The following is a 20,686-nucleotide window of genomic DNA, read 5'->3' as shown; positions in this document are numbered from 1 at the left end:
ACCAAATACATTTACAAAAAACACACCTCACAAGTTATATGCATTCAGCCTAGCAGCAAAACAAGGATCTTTAAAAAACCACATCTGGTTGGAAACCGCAAACAGTTCGCGCCCACCCGGGTCTACTGCTCTTTCCGTAGAGCTCTGACTGAGGGGTGTAGCAGGGCTGTTGAACCCACGTCTGCGGCACCCTTACTTCAAAGCAGCTTTGGACAAAACATCAAAATTGAATCTTTTGCATCAGACTTTCGGACCCTTAGAAAAAGAGAACGCACTTCTTTAGTTAGTTCTCAACAGCTACGATCAGAGCGGCCTCCAAAAATACATTGCGGAGCCATTTTCATCTCATTTTAAAACAAAAGTTTGCAAACTTCGGATGGGCTGCTTCACATCTCTAGATTTACTAACCCCATGGGTATGTCAGCCACTCAGTAAGCAGAGCCATCAATGTGGCCTGTTCCAGGAATAGTTAGCTCATCTGCTCTGCATGTGTCCCACTCTCCTTGAGGAACGCAGAAGATTCCGGAGGTTTCTGCTGATTAAAGAAGGGATGCGAACTATTCTAGAAGCTCTAAACTACCTCTTGAACAACGCTCACCGCCTAGCTATCTCCAGACTTAAAGAATTCTTAGATATAGCAGACAAACAACTGAGGAACAAAATCACTGGTTTAAAGTGTCCAGTTCAGTAGGACCAGACTCTATGGTGAAGTCGAGAATTACGCAGCCATGAGGTGCTCCACTGCCGTTAGCTCCACATAGCGACAAAAGATATGAAGAAAATCGAGGTTAACAGATTTAATGGCCCACAGTATAGGCCCCACCGTTAAAATCTTTCAGTGTACGAAATTATCTAAGTGTATACTGCGTCATAACGTACCTGGACGGACCATTATGACATGCTAATAATATTTTCGCTCCCAAGATTTTGAAATCTTATTTATAAAGTGTAAACACTCTAAAGATATGTTTTTCATATATTTGATGTTTTTACTTTCCTCCTATCAACACGGCCAAATATGTTTATTAGGCTGCTGATCTTTTTCCAAATTTACTTTTAACTTGGCACTTTAATGGACTATTTCAAACACAGCATAATTTGCGTATTATGCTGCTGATTTTCTTTAAACCGGCACTTGGCACTTTATGGACTTGATTGTCTAAATAAAGTATTCGTTCTTCTTCTTCAGTTCATGGGTAAGTCTTTGTTTCAAAGCAAACCCTTTCTTCAAGTATATACATGTATATGCCAACATGATTTTGCGCATGGTTCCCCATGAGCTTTTACAAGGCCAATCTTTTCTGTGTCTTACTGAAATGAGTTCAGCAGTAATAGGCTTGCTGTGTCATCAAAGCACACCATGACCGAACAACCACCCCCCACCACCACCCTCCACGCCTGGACCCCGATCAGCACCGAAGACACCATACGCACAATGAACTCCATCCACTCCGGATCACCGACCGACCCCTGCCCTCACCACGTCTTCAACAAGGCCGACGCTGTCATCGCACCCCACCTGCGGGACATCATCAACACCTCCTTCGACACCGCCACCTTCCCTGAGAGCTGGAAACACGCCGAACTCAGCGCTCTCCTCAAGAAACCACCAGCGGACCCCACCGAACTCAAGAACTACCGCCCCATCTCGCTCCTCCCGTTTCCAGCCAAAGTCATCGAGAAGACCGTCAACAAGCAGATGGCCGCCTTCCTCGAGACGAACGGATCCCTCGACCCCTCACAGTCCGGCTTCCGAGCCAATCACAGCACCGAGACCGCCCTCATCGCCGCCACCGATGACATCCGAGCCCTGATGGACAATGGAGAAACAGCGGCCCTCATCCTCCTAGACCTCTCCGCGGCATTCGACACTGTCTGCCACCGCACCCTAGTACAGCGCCTCAGCAACGTCGGAATCCAGGACAAGGCGCTGGAATGGATCATCTCCTTCCTCGACGGAAGAACACAGAGAGTCCGCCTACCACCGTACAAGTCAGAGGCCTCCGAAGTCATCTGCAGCGTCCCTCAAGGGTCATCTCTGAGCCCCACCCTCTTCAACGTCTACATGAGCCCCCTCGCGGCCATCGTTCGCAAACACAACCTCAGCATAATCTCCTACGCCGACGACACCCAGCTGATCCTCTCCCTGACCAACGACCCCGCCTCCGCCAGAGCCAACCTGCACGATGGGATGAAAGAGGTAGCCGAGTGGATGACGACCAGCCGCCTGAAACTGAACTCTGACAAGACGGAGGTCCTCATCCTGGGCTCTTCACCCTCCGCCTGGGACGACTCCTGGTGGCCTCCCGCCCTGGGCACCGCACCCAAACCGACAGACCATGCACGCAACCTGGGCTTCATCCTGGACTCCTCCCTCTCCATGACCAGGCAAGTCAACAACGTCTCCTTGGCGTGCTTCAACATCCTACGCATGCTACGAAAGATCTTCTGGTGGATCCCCTCCGAGACCAGGAAGACCGTCACCCAGGCCCTCGTCACCAGCCGACTGGACTACGGCAACGCCCTCTACGCCGGTACCACCGCCAAGCTCCAGAAGAGACTCCAGCGGATCCAGAACGCCTCAGCCAGACTCATCCTCGACATCCCACGAACCAGCCACATCACCGGACATCTGAGAGACCTCCACTGGCTCCCCGTCAACAAAAGAATCACCTTCCGCCTCCTCACCCACGCACACAAAGCCCTACACGACCAGGGCCCGAGCTACCTCAACAGCCGAATCAACTTCTACGCTCCCAAACGCCACCTCCGATCAGCCAACCACGCCCTCGCCGCCGTCCCCCGCATCCGAAGAGCGACTACGGGAGGAAGGTCCTTCTCCTACCTGGCCGCCAAGACCTGGAACTCCCTCCCGACCGACCTGCGCCTGACCCAAGACCACCTCTCCTTCAGGAAGAAGCTGAAGACCTGGCTGTTCGAGCAGTAGCGGGTACGTAGCGCGCTATATAAGTGTCACTGATTGATTGATTGATTGATCAATTGGAATGTTTTAAACAATATGTTACTACTCAAACACTGCCACATGCAGGGGTCTCCCAGTCATTTTTAAGTCTGGGGATAGCCAAAACCATTTGTTGTTTTTCACAAAATCTTTAAAAAATACATTCCTATACATAAGTCAGCCCTCGTCATCCATTTATCTGTTGTAGTGTCATTCACATTTTGCTTCCAGCCACCTCAGCAACCAGCATGAGAAATACTGCATCAGCGTGAGTGACAGCATTTTGCATGTGCGCAATATGCACATGCCTATAAAGAAGTTTATTTACTGCTGGGGATGCATGGACCCAGGTACCCTTTTTAGTAAAGGAAGATGATGTTATCCTCGTCTACATTTTTATTTAGTTTTGCAGAGCAGCCTAAAAGCTACCCAGTTACTTTTACCGGAACCTTGCTGCCTCGTGCTGTGTGCCACACCCCTTCGGGTCACTGCAGGCGGCACCCATTTTTGAATGGGCTTTAAATCCTTTCAAAGTTGGCATCCTGTGCATGCGGCGTGCACTTGCATAAGCAGCCATGTTTGAACGTTTTTTGTTATACTTTATTGAAATAAGCTTTCAAGATAGCCATCAGTTCAAATGGTTGCATACACATGCATAGGCAGACATCTTTAAATGGTTTTCGCTGAACATTAACAAAAAAACATTAAAAGAAAGCAAGCATTGGCAACTTCGGTACCAAAGTGAAACCTTTTGGCTTTGCCAATGTTTGTTCATAAATATATCTCCTGCACCCAGGGCAGTTATCAGAACATTTCAGCCAGTTCAACTAGAAAGACTCTCAGTTCCTTGGTGTGCCCCATGATGGTGAGGGCTTGGAGTTGGCAATTCCAGCAACAGGCAGGAAAAGTGGATTCAGAGGATGCTTTGTCCAACCTAGGTTCCCACACTGTGCAGGTCATTATGGGATAGCATCATTTTTGCTGTATTTTTTTATGCGACCTTGTATTTGTACAGAATGTTTATACCATCTGAATACTGTTCCGGGTACTGAGGTGGGGCTCATTCATCAACCCGAAACTGGCACTTTTTTATCTGCAGCCAGCTCTACCTACATTCTGAAACCTCAGTGCTCCTCTACAAACAAAGAGGGGTCTGCGAGCTCATGCGCACACTGACTTTCATATGTTTGTTCTACATTCTGCCACTGTACCAGCCCAAGGCATCCTCTATGTCTGCTTTTACAGACAGCCACCCCTCTCACTACTCAAATGTGGTTTCAGACAACCCTGGAAAATGGGCCACTGCTATCAGCCGAGCTCTCGTCCCACGAAGTAACGCATTCATGTGCCTACTATATTCTGTAGTAATTATGTGCAGCACTATGTACTTAGTGTGAAGCAGAGGTTTGTGTGGTACCATGGGCTGGCCTCTGCCCGCCTTGACTACATTTAAGTGCTGCTTGACTACCACTTTCTTTGCCTGCTGCGTTATGGGTAATGGCAGAGTATTGTGAGGCGCTGCGAGTGCAGACTCGGGCACTAGGTGCTTGGGCTAAGCGGCATCATTGTTCCTGATGGGGCGGTCTTTTACCTACTAGAAATGTGCAATAACCCGAATTACAAAAGACATTTGTTTTGCACCTAACTACTCCAGTCTTCACTGCTGCTTGTAATTCTTCACATTCTAAACTTAAATACTCATGTTCTATAGAAAAACAGCTGGAACTCACATTACACTGTTGTGGACACACAACGCCTCCATCGACTCAGCCACATTCCTGGGCAACTGGAAACATGCCACCGTCATGCCCCTGCTCAAGGAACCATCTGCTGACCAGCTACGCTTTCCAGCTACATACCCATATCCCTTCTACCATACTAAGCAATTATCTTAGAGAAGCTAATCAAAAGACGCCTCACCGACCAGTCAGCAACCACCAGCTTCTTAACGCCACGCAGTTTAGAATCCAGCCCAACCCCAATACAGACACACCACTCATCGTACGTCATCTGCATGATTCTTGACAGAGTAGACACAGCAGTCCTCATTCAGCTGGACCTCTCTGCATTTGACACAGTCTAACACCCCATCCTCGTCAAGCGCCTGCACGAAATTAGCATCCAAGGACCTGCTCGCTGCTGGATCTGCTCCTTATGAACAGACAGAACACAAGCTGTCAGACTAGCACCTTACTACTTGGAATTCCTCAAACTCATCTGTAGAGTGTCTCAAGGTTTATCGCTCAGCCCACCCTCTCCAACAGATACATGATCCCTCTGCTGACGTCATTTGCACACACAACAACAACATCCTCTCCTACAGCGACAACACACAACTGTCTGAAACAGGACCCCCAACACAAGAAACAAGTTTACTGTGTGCATTACCAAAGTCACTTACTGGATGAAATCCAACTTTCTCAAGCTCATCACTAACAAGACAGAAGTAGTGGTCTTAGATCAGAACACATCACCATGGAACTCCAATTAGTGTATGGCCAAACTCTGACCTACACCCATAGCCAGCACCCACACCAGGAGCCACAGAATAATCATCAACAGCAAAGTGGACATGCCCACACAAGTCAATGTCATGGTTGCATCCTATCCTGCTTTCACACTCTGAAGACTCCAAGGAAGATTTTCAGCTGGCTCCATCATCAGAGAAACTATTACTCACACCCTAGTCACCAGCAAGTAGGATCATCTAGCAACTCATTAGAAGTCTACAAACCATCCGGAACGTGGTAGTTAGATTCATCCTCAACCTCCCACACCAGAGGGAGTTCCACTAGCTCTTGATACACCAATGCGCTCATTTCAAACTCCTCAAGCACACATTCAAGGCACTACACATCTTAGGCCCAACCTACATAAACAGTTGCATCTCCTTCCACCAACCACCCAGACACCTCTGCTCCACAGGACTCCTACTTGAGCATATCCTGTGCATGCACAAAATCAAAACATGAGGATGGGCATACCCTTATATTGCTTCAAAAGCGTGGGAACGGCCTCCCACTTCACATCTGAGCCGACTCCTCTCTTCTTGAATTTCGCAAGAAGATGAAGACCTGGCTTTTCAACTAACCAACCTACCAAAGAAAGGCCTATTCACACACACATGCTCAGTGCCAGGATACCCTTGTGGGTGATTGTCGAATACCCTTCAATAATAACACAAAGAGATGTCAAAAAAATCAGTGTACAGAATAAGGCTTTGCTTTCCTTTTAGATCACTTGACATGCACATCCGTTTCAGAAGTTCCCCTCGGTCTGCTCAATAATTCGCTGATGCTTATCTAGAATTGTTTGGCACAGGAGAAGTTTTTGTACTGCATCATACGATTTAGCATTTTGTATCACACAATTGTTCATCATCCTATCACGACCCGGCCACCCAAGGAAATAACTGCTGGCGAGCACAGTGGCGGGATGGCAAGGTGGTGGTGTTTCTTAGACCACCTCTAAAAAAGGGCTTTAGTGCTGTTGAAAGCACACTTCTAGTAAACCAGTTGGCCCTTTTGAACTCTTTCCCATGTTCCCATGTTTCCCATCAGGGCCACTACATCATCACAGTAATGTAGTCTCCCGAGTACAGACCTGGATTTTCAGTATACCAAACATTTCTACCCTAGCTTCCCCACCTGTGGCTCATCGTTTTGGAGCAGTGGCATGGAGCAACACATTACGGAAATGTGGCACTAGCCATGGAATCGAAAGATTGCATCACACACACACAAGCTTCACTTTCCGGCCTCCTCCAAAATGTAAATGTAAATGTATAGGCATTTATATAGCGCACTACTTACCCGGAGGGTCCCAAGGCGCTTGGACCGCTGCGAAACCCTTCCTGGCTTCCCTGAGAGATGGTCCCTTAATGGGTATCTCCAGGGTGAGACCAGGCATCCCCGGCGGTCTGGTGGGGCCGTTAGTGAAGATGAGGCAAGCTAATGCCCAGAGTTGCCGAGTGTGAACGCTGATCAGAGTGGGCACCGAGGCGAGAGAATTATCGAGTCCGCTGACCCTGGTCCAGAAACCTGCCGTGCCGGGAATCGAACCCTGGTCCCGGGCCGTCCTCTGCTCTCGGGTCTGCCGCCTCTAACCAGTGAGCCACACTACTTCACTGGGTTCTCGCTTGGGTCCACCAGCATCCCTGAGGCTACTGAAGCTATTTGGCGTGCACTTCCATTTTTTTCAGGCAAAGACACCTTTATCCCACACTTCAAGCCCTATAAATGAGTCAGCACCTAACGAAGGGAGCCGCTTGCTCCAGCCAACAAGACATTGTTTTCAGAGGTGCCCCGCGCTTGCTCTCCAGAATATATAGTCAAAGGAGGTTTGGTTTTTTCTTCCTTAATAAATCCTCACATGCATGTTTTTCTCACTGAAACCATAACAAATGACACTGCTTTAAACTGAGGTTTTCTGCACAACGTTTCTTTCTTTTTGGTTAACAAATCAGGTTTTATAACATTTATCCCACATGACATTTGTTAATCGCTTTTGCATAGTAAATAATTCACAAAGGCAAATTAACACTTTATTTATAAAAGAGAATGAATGAAATAAAAGTGATTGAGGGACAAGCCACCACTTGACAACTCCCTGAAGAATAGCCACTATCCGAACGAAGGATGAAAAGCATATCTTGATTCCACTTTGTTTATTGATGTAGATCGTAGTGCTTTGAAAGTAATGACAGAATGGTAGAAACTGCAGTGCTAACACCACTGTTCAAGTATGACGTACAAAGCTGTGGAAAGAGGGGATGTCAAAGGCATCGAAAAGATGACACCTTAGATGAGTGGAAGAAAAGATGGAAAGAAGACTCCTTCATGTAGTGTGTAAAAAGAAATGGAAAGAAGACATGTTCATTGGTGTGGAAGAAAAGATGGAAAGAAGACTCCTTCATGTAGTGTGTAAAAAGAAATGGAAAGAAGACATGCGCATTAGTGTGGAAGAAAAGATGGAAAGAAGACATGTTCATCAGTGTGGAAGAAAAGATGGAGCTAGAAGACATGTTCATCAGTGTGGAAGAAAAGATGGAGACAGAAGACATGTTCATGTAGATGGAAGAAAATGGAAAGAAGACACGTTCATGTAGTGTGGAAGAAAAGATAGAAAGAAGACATGTTCATGTAGTGTGGAAGAAAAGATGGAGACAGAAGACATGTTCATGCAACGTGGAAGACAAGATGGAAAGAAGACATGTTCACGCAGAATGTAAGAAAAGATGGAGACATAAGACTTGTTCATGTAACGTGGAAGACCAGATGAAAAGAAGACATGTTCATGCAGAGTGTAAGAAAAGATGGAGACAGAAGACATGCTCATGTAGATGGAAGAAAATGGAAAGAAGACATGTTCATGTAGTGTGGAAGAAAAGATGGAGACAGAAGACATGTTCATATAGTGTGGAAGAAAAGATGGAGACAGAAGACATGTTCATGTAGTGTGGAAGAAAAGATGGAGACAGAAGACATGTTCATGTAACATGGAAGACAAGATGGAAAGAAGACATGTTCACGCAGAGTGTTAGAAAAGATGGAGACAGAAGACATGTTCACGCAGAGTGTTAGAAAAGATGGAGACAGAAGACATGTTCATGTAGATGGAAGAAAATGGAAAGAAGACACGTTCATGTAGTGTGGAAGAAAAGATGGAAAGAAGACATGTTCATGTAGTGTGGAAGAAAAGATGGAAAGAAGACATGTTCATGTAGTGTGGAAGAAAAGATGGAAAGAAGACATGTTCATGTAGTGTGGAAGAAAAGATGGAAAGAAGACACGTTCATGTAGTGTGGAAGAAAAGATGGAAAGAAGACATGTTCATGTAGTGTGGAAGAAAAGATGGAAAGAAGACATGTTCATGTAGTGTGGAAGAAAAGATGGAGACAGAAGACATGTTCATGTAGTGTGGAAGAAAAGATGGAGACAGAAGACATGTTCCTGCATAGTGTAAGAAAGGATGGAGACAGAAGACATGTTCATGCAACGTGGAAGACAAGATGGAAAGACGACATGTTCACGCAGAGTGTAAGAAAAGATGAAGACAGAAGACATGTTCATGCAACGTGGGAGACAAGATGGAAAGAAGATATGTTCATGTAGTGTGGAAGAGAAGACAGAGACAGAAGACATGTTCACGCAGAGTGTAAGAAAAGATGAAGACAGAAGACATGTTCATGCAACGTGGGAGACAAGATGGAAAGAAGATATGTTCATGTAGTGTGACAGAAAAGATGAAAAGATTCTTCCTCAAAATGTTCTTTAAACAATTTTTTTAATTTTGCACACATTTTAAATTATTGCAATGTTTGCAGGGAAACAACTTTGCAACTGCATTCCTCCCTCCCTTATGCGTGTAATGCAGCCCTTGTTGAATCCTCAGACGCTCCTCACAACTCACCACAGATCGATTATGGTGAAGCTAGGCATACACATCTGACGTTTAATGGCCTTTGCTTAAAATGACTGTCTACTGCCGAAAAATGGTGAGCTTTTGGGCTTTCTGCCAGGGTCATGGCTTAGTAGCGTGTTAGGTTAAAAGGTAGATGTTGTGCCATGCTTCATGAATTCTGAAGACCGTTTTAGGGCACAGAATGGGCCATAAGATTGGAAAACAATCTGGGCTCTCTAGTCTAGGCCTGAGAAAGCCAGATGAAATTATACTGGGAGGGAGTCTTCAGTCCATTCGTTCCCTCCACTTACTTCTGTGAATGCATCAACACAAAAAACAAAAGGTGATTGTTGTTTGGCCTTTGTCACTAACTACTACATGATTTCACAGAGTAGTTGAAGTTTCACACAGCTTTTTTTTGTATTTTGTCACATATTAAGCATATATCAACAAGATCAAGAAATATCACAGGTCATACAAAGCCCAACAGAAGTAGCCATTGGGGCCTGTTTCAGACTAATACAGCTCAAAATAATACACAGATCATACACAACCAGACTGAGACTTGTTCGGATGGGCAAATGTGATACAAAAACGTGTTTAAGACAATGTGGGGAGGAGGGCTCCTTCCTCCACATGCTATGGAGCTGTCCGGTTCTACAGAGATTCAGGAAGGGGACAGACAGTGCCAATGGAAGCGAAATGGCACATATTGACCATAACAGGAGCACTGAACTGGCCACGATACACTAAAATATGGCTAGCAGACATGGGAGCGAAGAGAAATATAGCTAGAATGTGGGGCGAACCACAAATACCCACAGTTAGGGATTGGGAACAAGACTTGGACTGGTGCGGCGCCGCCGAGAAGGTAGTCTACCAAGGGCGGGGATGTCCTGGCAAATGGGATAAAGTCTGGGGAAGCTGGACGAAATACAGAGGACTAACAATATAAGGTGAAATGAAGAAGACAAGGGGCAGGATTAGACAGGGTGAGATAAGCAAAGTCTTTAAGGCAAGGAAACAGCATGCAGACTGGTACCTACCTGGGTGTTTGCACGTTGCAGTGGTAGATGTACTCTGTCACAGTGTCATCCTCAAACATCGAGGAGTACTTCCGCTTGAAATCCGGCCTTAGACGTTGTACAAGGCTTAATCCTATCAGGAAAGGGTAGAATAAAACTCAATAAATATGTTTGCCACAGACAACTAGCGAAACAAGTTTCTAATTTGCATTGGTGGTACCCGTCTTCGTCTTTTGATTTCTATTCACTTATTGCCTGAGAACCAGTGACCTGGTAACAGCAGTTCATCCACCATAAACTAGTAGGACCCTCTCCAAAGCCTCCCTTGAAGTGGGAGAACCAGTAGTGCCACCATGTAAGTCGTTTTCACCAGAAGTGCTCACGTCTTGTTGGCTTAACCACTTTTGGGGAAAAAGCAAAACAAAAAACATTCCCACCAAACTCAAAGATTATTTTTTTAAGGGGATGGCCTGCAGCTTGGGTGGGGGCAAGGCTTCTGACCCACCAGCAACTTGACAGTCCACCCGCCAGACTCTCTGGGGGGCCTTAGGACACAAATGATAAACTTCTGCATTAACTGCTATTCTGGAACTTAAAGGGTAGATAATATTTGCTACTCCTGTTGCTTCTGTACTCCTCGTTTCCTAAGCTGAAAGCACTGACAAGGACATTTGTTTTGATATTATATAGTAAAAAGGTTCCAACAAGCTAAGTTAACAGACATCGGACAGGTACATGAATAGCACTGCACATTCCCCACAAACAGATCTAATAGGCTGTTCGGCTGTATAGCCACCCAGATCACACAAGGCAATTGGTGGAGGGGGGGGGGGGGTGAGACAGTGCGAAACAGAAACGTGGACTGCAGTCCCCTGACCCACATAGTCTTTCCACCACTTTAGGGGGAAGATTGTAAGATTCACCTCCCATCTTCCTGTGTCAGGATAGCAGAAAGTCCACTAGACAACAGGGACTAGTTAAAAAATAAAAATAAGGATTGGTGTGGGTTCTTGGTCCGTCTTGGCATAGATTACTACCACTGGGCACTAGTTTTATTTGCCATCCTCGGGAGGCAGAATTAAAGTTTAGCCCCTCTTTGTGGGTAGCTGCAGTTATCAGGCTCAAAACCCCCAAGATGGGATGGGGCAGACTGGCAGTCTGGGCTCCAAGAGGGAGGGGTATGGCCAAAGCCTGGACAGACCAACTCCCATCGCAAGTATTTGCAATGCAAAAGGTCTCACATTTACATGAGTTTAAGCTATTGGCTTAGAGGACATCGCACTCGGTTTCTTTTTTTTTTCTTCACTTTAACACTGAGAGCGGTGTCCTTGAAGCGGGCGCCGCGCTCAGCTTTAAAGTTAATAAAATAAACAAACAGAGCGCTGTGTCCTTTGAACGGGTGCGGCGCTCAGTATTAAAGTTAAAAATAAAGAAACCGAGCGTGGTGTGGTTGAAGCGGTGCTGCGCTCAGTTGTAAAGTAAAAACAAAACAAAACAAACAGAGCACGGTGTCCCTGAAGGGGGCACCACGCTCGCTCTGAAAGTTAAACAAATTATAATTCAACAGAGTGCTGTGTGCCAAAAGTGGACGCCGCTCTGAGCAGGAAAGTTATATAAAATAATTTTTTTAATGATTGCAGTGTCCCAAAAGCAGGCGCCGCACTCATTATGCAAATACCCCAAAAAAACAGCCACCATTGTCCCTATCAGTGACAATAATAACAGAAATAGTGCTCACTTACTAGATAAAGCAGTCCGTGTAACGTGCAAAGTAAAAGGTTCAGTCCTTATTGGCGGTAACAAGCGGTGACAAGGCAGTAACAAGGAGGGACTAACAAGCCTCATAATGACTCGGAAGTCAGCATTTACCAAGGATAATTAAGCTGCCGCTAGGCTCGACCTAAAAATGAAGAAATTCAGGGCCCAGATTTCACATTAAACACACTATTTCTGGTTTGTACTGCGTACACTCCTAATTAGGCGTGCCCGGCACAGACCGAGATAGTACGGCCCATTACAAAAAGAAACACTGTCCTCAGCAAATGCGCAAACTGAGAGCTCGCATCTGCACTAGGGAGAGCTTACTAGTGACATATAGGGTCACAGCTGGAAGCTGGGGCTTCAGCTTTCACTGGAGGTGGACCAACATCTTGGAACATCGGAATGCCTAAGGGACCCTTGGGTATCTACTCCTCTTCCAACGCGGAACCTCAATAAATGACCTAATTGTGTACCACCTCTATGTAGCAAACAGTCAGTGCTGCTCCTGGCAGTTTTTTTCCTGCTATGTCCATATCTGTATTACGCCAATGGAGGCAAAGGCAAACCTCCCATGGGGTGCAAGGAGCTGTGACAAACACCCATTGTAACACCAGTGCAGTTTATGTAATATTACCTCTTGTGGCTAAAACCTTTCTGCCCACCAAAAGAGAGAGGTAGAAGCAGCCACGGCCCGTCAGGTAAGAACGGTGGTGCGGTGTGGCTGGGTGGGGGAAGGGGGGGGGGGCGGGGAACTGACAGGCGAAGGAATATCAATTATTTATTTGTTGAAATCCCCCCCACACGGCCCCACCGCTCTTACCTACACAGGCCGCTGCTGAGTCGAAGACTGTTTTTGCCAGTAGGGGTATGGGTTGAAGCCCGATGTCAAGATGGACAGGCCCCTAACACTTTTCCTTTAATTTATAAATAAACCCTGGTGTCTAGTGGTCCCTCCCCCCGCAACCCCTGGGGTGGGGTAAACCACCAATACCCTCCTCAGGGAAGGAAAGACTGAAAGTGCCCCTTTAATGGGGGAGTACTTGACCATGACTGGGGAACCTCAGTCAACTCTCCCACCATATCCCCCCCACCCACCCCCAGAAGCCATCCCATTCACTAGTGGGTGAGTCCCTGCTCGGGCTGCCTTTCTGCAGTGATCCCAGAGCAGGGATCCACCAGGTAGAGGTACTGTTTGGGAAGGGTACACTCTCCCCTTTCCAACTTTCCAATAGTCCCTCTCCTATTGTGTGGCTGTGATATGACCCTGAACATTGCACGCAGCATGAAACTTTAGATATCGCGCGCTACAAGCTACTAAAACTAAAAAGAAATACATCTCGAGCTGTAAGGAAACCTCCTCCTTTGCAGGGTTCGTGTCTCCATACTAAAACCTATGTAGAAACAAAAGTGACTTATTAGCATTCTGGCTCTGAAGGCGATTCAGAGACAGGAGGTGACCAGGAACGAAGAGGCAGACACACACAGGAAACCCCAACACAGTTTCTGTTGAACCAGAATCCCTCGATAGAACACATCCTGGCCATACAGTCAACTCAGCAGGGAGGCAGTAATGATTAATACAACATATCACACATGCACCAACCGCGGTTCCAGCTCCAAAAGCCGCTAAGTTTGAATCAACATAGATCTTCCCCCAAGTCTGATGAAGATCCCTCTAACTAGGACATAATTGGGTTGTAATGCGTCACATGGGCTATGGGCCAGGGACAGACTGATTTGCCTATAGCCAGGTTCTGAACTGGGATGGTGCAGTGAGATAAATAACGGTGATGGATCAAGCCCTGATCTTTGGACTGGGTAAGAGTGGTCTGCTTAATTCAGACACTCTGTTCATCACCACCCCCTTTTCTGAATCGTACATGGGCTATGGGGGCACACAACTACAATTTAGCTCAGTATAAGACAAAGGAAGGCTAGGAGGGACAACTGCTTTGGTCTCCGATTAAAAAGAGGTCACCTATTATTGTAAAGGAAGGGATCCTAAGACTACATTTGTCTATCTCGCCTACGTGAACATAAAACTGTTGCATTTAGAAGAGAACTGGAAATTGCAATAATTGATACCATTATTTTATGATTGTCTCATTGTTCACAAGGAGCATTCACATCACAAGGTGGTGGCTGTTCTGTTCATTTAAAATTCAGATTTTATTTTCATAAATCATAAGTCGGAATTATCATTACAATCAATTAGCGCTTGCTAATTGGTGTAAATACACCTTTTGTAAATCTGGTAGGACATGAAGATGAATGTTGTTGAGAAAAGGTCTTGGGTTTTAGCAATCAGAAATTTGAACAACTTGTACTACTTTAAAAGACACACAGCCACTTACGGGTGAGAAAGAGTAAAGTAGCCAATCATTTGAATGTCTTTGCATTATTGGTATTGACTTACTCTCTAGGTTTAGTAAAGGTCAAACCTCATCCATGTTTAGGGAGGAAAAGTTACTTATGGCTTGATTGCTTCTACTCAAAGTTATACATCTCTCAATCATCTGATCCCAAAACATCACCATTGTCTCCTAAGCCAATGACATTCTCACTGACTGACAGGACAACCACCACCAAAACCAACTCGACCAACTGTATGACCATGGTAGAAGAGTGCTTGAAGCTCAATTCTGACAAGACAGAAGCACTGGTCTTCAGAAATGAGGGCTCTACATGGAACTCCACCTGGTGGCCTTCGGAGCCAGGACCAAACAAACACCCACCGACCATGCATAAAATCTGGGGGATCATCCTAGACAACAAGCTCAACATGGTGGTACAAATTAACACAGTGAGCACCTTCTTCTTCAACACCATACGCATGTTAAGTGAGATCTGTGAGTGGCTGCAAGCACTCATCACTAGTAGCCTCGACTAAGGCAACACCCTCTACGCTGGAATCTCCAAGCAACTCCTACACAGACTCCAGACCATCCAGAACCCCTGAAAACAAGCATTTGCAATGCAATAGGACTCGCAGCATTAAAGTTTGAGTTACTGGCATTGTAAATGACAATGCTTTGAATTAATTTTTTTAAATTTGCAATTGGTATATAAACATTGTTTGTGAGTGGTTAGCTGTTGGTAACAGACACCCTCACAGACCTAGAGCACTGCACGGCTCATATAATTGAATATGCACTGAAATCTGAAGGCTGCAATGCTCATTGAATGCATAGGGCTCCGTGTCCATGTACACCTGATGTGCAGCCAAGGCCTACCTTACAGAGGGCCCTACAGAAATTAATCAGTGATGCCACAAGCCATGGTGCCAAGTAACCCGAGAGCAAACAATGTGTCATGTGAGTGGATGCCTGTCATCGGCTGTGGCCCAGCACCACACTGGCACGAAATACAGCACGCAGGCCTAGAATTCGGCCTGGCCTCTTTTGAGAATCACTATGCATCCAATCAGCGGTGCTAAGAGGTACCTATGATTAAAGTCACAGGAAAGCAGCTTTGGCATGGCGGGGAAAAGCCCTATGATAGGCTATGAAGTTAAACTCACACATTGTTTTGCTTTTTGCAGTTTTATATAGCACGAACTCGACCTGAAGGTGTTGCTAAGCACCGGGAGATTAAGTGACTTGCTCAGAACCACAGGATGAGGAGTCTAAGACAAAGCTCGAACCCGGTAACCCAGCTCCATGGTCGGCAGCTCCAGCCGTTATGCCACATCCTGTTTTTACTGCAGCGTCCACGCACACATTTCAAGAAGCAACTAACTTCATGTACAAAATGCACATTCTATTTGGGAACGTGTGGGCTGGCGTCTTCCGCATTTTCAATGGCACATATCCACATCTCCATGGTGTCCTATTGTTATTGTTATTGTTATTTTTGATTTATAGCGCGCTCAATCACCTACAGGCCTCTAAGCGCTCGGGAATCGATGGTAAAACAACAACTTTGACAATACAGAAGGCATCCACTAGCCTAAGTGGCTCACAGGGCTCTCCTAAATAGCAACGTTTTCAACCCCTTTCTGAAGCGTAGGAGGTTTCCTTCCTTACGTAGTGGCTCAGGTAATGTGTTCCATAGGTGAGGAACCAGCACCGAAAAGGCTCTTCCGCCCTTGGTGGCAAGTTTGTACCGAGGGCAGACCAGTAGTTGAGAGTCTGAGGATCTAAGAACTCTCTTTGGGCTATACACTGCCAGACGATCTTTAATGTATGCGGGCGCCATACCATAGATGGCTTTATGGGCTATGCACAAGCTTTTAAATTCCACTCGCTCCTTAATAGGGAGCCAATGGAGACTTTGTAGCAGGGGGAATGCTTTGGTACGTCTTGGCAGTCTGAAGATAAGACGAGCAGCGTCATTCATCACCACCTGTAGCCTATTTGTCAGAGTTTTTGGTAGAGGGCATTTCCATAATCTATTCGTGAGATCACAGTGGCTGCGACAATGGAACGTAGCATAGATTGGGAAATGATAGGTACTAATTTCCGTAGCTGTCGGATAATGTTGGTACAACTGCCCACTACTGAGGAAATTTGGTTGACCATAGAGAGGTCACAGTCCAATTTGATCCCCAGGCTCTTCACGTTCAGGCTGGGTTTTGGGGCTGGACCTAGCTCTGCGGGCCAGTAGAGATCACACCATGGTGAAGTGGCAGATGAAATCACCAGGACCTCAGTCTTATCTGGGTTGATTTTTAGGAGGTTTCCTGTCATCCACTGGACCGTGTATCCCAAGATTTTCTGAGTGTGGAGTTGGGCGGCATTTGTATTGTCAACACTCAGCAACAACTGCGTGTCATCCGCATAATTGTATACTGTGCAGCCCATACTCGCCAGGGAGGCAATCAGAGGCTGTAGGTATAAGTTAAACAGCAGTGGGGAAAGGGCCGAGCCCTGAGGCACCCCACATTCTAACTCTCCCACTGCGGAAACTTCTTCTCCAAGTTGTATTCTTTGTGTCCTTCCTGACAGAAAAGACTGCAACCAACTAAAGGCCAGGCCTTTGATGCCAAAATCACTCAGTCTTTCCAGCAGCAACGCATGGCTGACGGTATCGAACGCTGCTGAAAGGTCTAACAAAATCAGGGCGCTCGGTTTTTTACCGTCAGCCAGGCCTCTCAGTTCATCCAGCACCGAGAGCATCACCAACTCGGTGCTGTAATGTGCTCGAAACCCTGCTTGTCGTTCGTGAAGCAGGGAATGAGACTCCAAGTACATGGACAGGGATTTTAGTACATGTTGTTCCAGTACTTTAGAGAGGAATGGTAACTGAGAGATCGTCCTGTAATTTTTTAGTATTGCGGGGTCTGCACCTGGTTTTTTCAACAGCGGTCTTACACGCGCTTCCTTGAGTTCTGCTGGTAGTTGTCCTGTTTCCAAAGATCTATTTAGGAGAGAGATGACATGCTCCTCCAATAGGGGACGGGCTGCCTGAAAGACTTTAGGTGGACAAGGGTCCGCTGGGGATCCAGACTTGATTCTAACCATCAACTGCTGCAGACTCAGGGTGTCAATCTCTGGAAACAGTGTGATAGAACAGTATCCGTGGCTCTGCTAAGCAACTTCAAGCACACAAATCCCCCGCCCCACCAGCTGGGTAAATGTGGCACATTTTAGGAGCACGCAGGTAGGGGAAACGTAAAAACTGAGGAGAGGCATGATTCAAATACCTAAGCCTGGCCTACCTTTGGAATAGTCCAGTACAAGAAACTGTCATTATTAGCATAAGTGTAGGAGGAGGAATGGAGCAGTGCCGTAAAGAAAGGACTGCATGGGGAGGGGAGGGGAGTGGAGGTGATGGAACACTATGCAAAACTGCCCCCAAAAAATAAGCATAGAGGCGTTTAGGCGCTACACGATGAACAAAAAAATCAATAGCACTCCTAATATGTGCCTGGACCGGTAACCCATAAAAAAAACAAAAAAACATTCATGTGTGGGGCGAGAGGAAACTGAGTACGCGTGAGGGAGCTAGATACGGTAGAAGTACTCAAAGAACAGGGCGCGCACCATTCTTTCCTTTGCCAGCTTTTGTTCTCCTCACCTCAAAACATCTGGGAGGAGGGCTTTAGCTATACGCTCACCCATGGGAGGATGTTTACAATGTCCGTCGGGGTCGGTGCCTAGTACTACACAAACAAGCGTTGAGTTAGGCATCCGCGCGGTATCTGTCCGTGCCCATGGGTGGTGCAAGCCTCCTGCCTGTGACGCTGGTGTCCTTGCGGTGCAGTCATTTTTTAATTGTTTTGTGCCAAGACTCAGTGCGGAGCACACAGTGGATGCCATACAGTCACAAGCGTTGAGATACATAAATAAAGACTGCCCGTCACTGGCACCACCTCCATGCGGATGTAACACACATTCTAACAAAAGTCAAAGCAGACACGGAAAATAAAGTGCCTATATGCGCCGCCTGGAACCTCGAGGCACTGGGTAAAGCTTAATAACTAGCATTGAACTGCACTTTTTGCTCAGCTGAAGGCTAGGGCTGCGTCTACCTTCATTCTCCACGGCCGCTTGGTACCATAACGGTGACACCAGCTCTTTCACAATCTGCACAGCACAGAGAGGCTGCAGAAAAAGGCGAGCTCCCCCTCACAGCGAGGCTGGGCGGCACGGCAGACAAAACGATCGCTTTCACTTTCGCAATTCAAGGCGTGCACGTGCATTGACAACCAGCATGGGGGGCGTATCTTAGCCCGGCTCATGTAGCCCCGTAGTAATCCTACACATTCACAATCCTGCTGTAAATCCTAAATCTGCGATATCCTACCTGTTGTCCCGGTAACCACATATCCTGGGCTGCAATCTGCGACCTCCGGAGCTGAAGTGGACCGCCCAACATCGGAGTGTTGCGTGCAGCCCAACCTGCGACTGCCGCTGTGAGCTGGTGCCAGAGTGTGGCATAGACCCGGAGTCGTGCGGGTGCCCGGACCCCAACCCTGACCTGACGATGACCGCTAACTCTGCTTAGCGAAGGGAGTGCCCCAGGTCCGTGTGTGATGGAGTCTCGGCCTCCGTTGTTTTCCTGGTTGCTGCCGGGGCCGCAGCTGAGTGCGAACTGGAGAACTGGTGAGGAGCGGTGGGGGCCCACAGCGAGAGAGCCGTCAGGGCACAAGACTAGGGCATGGGAGACCTTTTTGGTTGGTGCTCACATTTCTGTGTGGCGGCAGGGGGGGGGGGGGGGGGGGGGGGGGGGTCTGGGGGTCTCGGTTCTCTCGTGTGTGTGTGTGTGCGTGCATGTGTGTGACGGCAGGGGGGGGGGGGGGGAGTGTCTTTGTATGAGTGCCCCAGGTCCGTGTGTGATGGAGTCTCGGCCTCCATGGTTTTCCTGGTTGCTGCCGGGGCCGCAGCTGAGTGCAAACTGGAGAACTGGGGAGGAGCGGTGGGGGCCCACAGCGAGAGAGGCATCAGGGCACAAGACTAGGGCATGGGAGACCTTTTTGGTTGGTGCTCACATTTCTGTGCGGCGGCGGGGGGGGGGGGTCTCGGTTCTCTCGTGTGCGTGTGTGTGTGTGTGTGTGTGTGACGGCAGGGGGGGGGGGGGGAGGAGTGTCTTTGTATGAGTGCCCCAGGTCCGCGTGTGATGGAGTCTCAGCCTCTGTGGTTTTCCTGGTTGCTGCCGGGGCTGCAGCTGAGTGCGAACTGGAGAACTGGTAAGGAGCGGTGGAGGCCCACAGCGAGAGAGCCCTTAGGGCACAAGACTAGGTCATGGGAGACCTTTTTGGTTGGTGCTCACATTTCTGGGCTGCGGCGCGGGGGGGGGGGCTCTCTGTGTTCTCATGTGTGTGCGTGCGTGTGTGTATGTGTGCGACAGCGGGGGTGAGGGAGGTTCTCTGTATGTATGTGTGCATGCATGGGCACTCGTGTGTGTGTCTGTGTGTGCACATGCGTGTGTGTTGGAGCTTTCCAGGAGACAGGAGCTGGCCACAGCGAGCGCGTTCTTGTGCGCGTGGCACGCTCAAATCGCCTTTTGGCAGAGGAGATGCGCGCGGCCAGGTCCTGTCTCCTGGAAAGCTGCGTCGCTAACAATAGGTCTCTGGTGAGACAGCGCTTTGCGATGTAAATTGGCACGACACCTAAAAACCTTATACTCAACCTCCCACACTCCACCCACATCACACTGCACATCAAGAAGTTTCACTGGCTCCTCATTCACAAGTGCAGCCAATTCAAACTTCTCACATACACATACAAAGCCTTAAACAACACTGGAACAGCATACATGAACAACCGCATTACCTTCCCGAAGCCTGCAAGATACCTATACGCTGTGCCACACTCTCTCCCCCACCCCCCACATTCACAAAAGGAGGGCAGGCGGTTGTTCATTCTCCTACATCACACCCAAAACATGGAACAAACTCCCTCAGCACATCAGAGCCTCCTCCTAAATTAATAAATTGTGCAAGAAGCTGAAGACATGGGTCTTCGAATAGCTCAGCGGGGACTAGAGGCCTAAATACCTGCTCAAGCACCTTGACATCCTCATGGGTGATTACTGTGCCATTCAACTCACTTTTACATAGCATAAGATATCAGTTCTGCATACTGCTCAGATA

General features: G+C 47.4%; 1 protein-coding gene across 2 annotated transcripts in view; it reads right to left on the bottom strand.

Moving 5' to 3' along the window:
* ABHD5 (abhydrolase domain containing 5, lysophosphatidic acid acyltransferase) overlaps positions 1 to 20,686 on the bottom strand; it is a 189,882-nt gene that overhangs the window by 14,886 nt on the left and 154,310 nt on the right. For both annotated transcript variants that reach the window (XM_086942091.1, XM_086942090.1), the window contains one exon: positions 10,411 to 10,522. In XM_086942091.1, coding sequence (XP_086798217.1) covers positions 10,411 to 10,522 — 112 coding nt within the window. The remainder of the gene's footprint in view (positions 1 to 10,410; positions 10,523 to 20,686) is intronic.

Source organism: Lissotriton vulgaris, chromosome 10, assembly GCF_964263255.1.
Source record: "Lissotriton vulgaris chromosome 10, aLisVul1.2, whole genome shotgun sequence".
Classification (NCBI taxonomy): domain Eukaryota; kingdom Metazoa; phylum Chordata; class Amphibia; order Caudata; family Salamandridae; genus Lissotriton; species Lissotriton vulgaris.
Note: the sequence above shows the minus strand (reverse complement) of the source record. Positions and strands in the feature narration are given on the sequence as shown.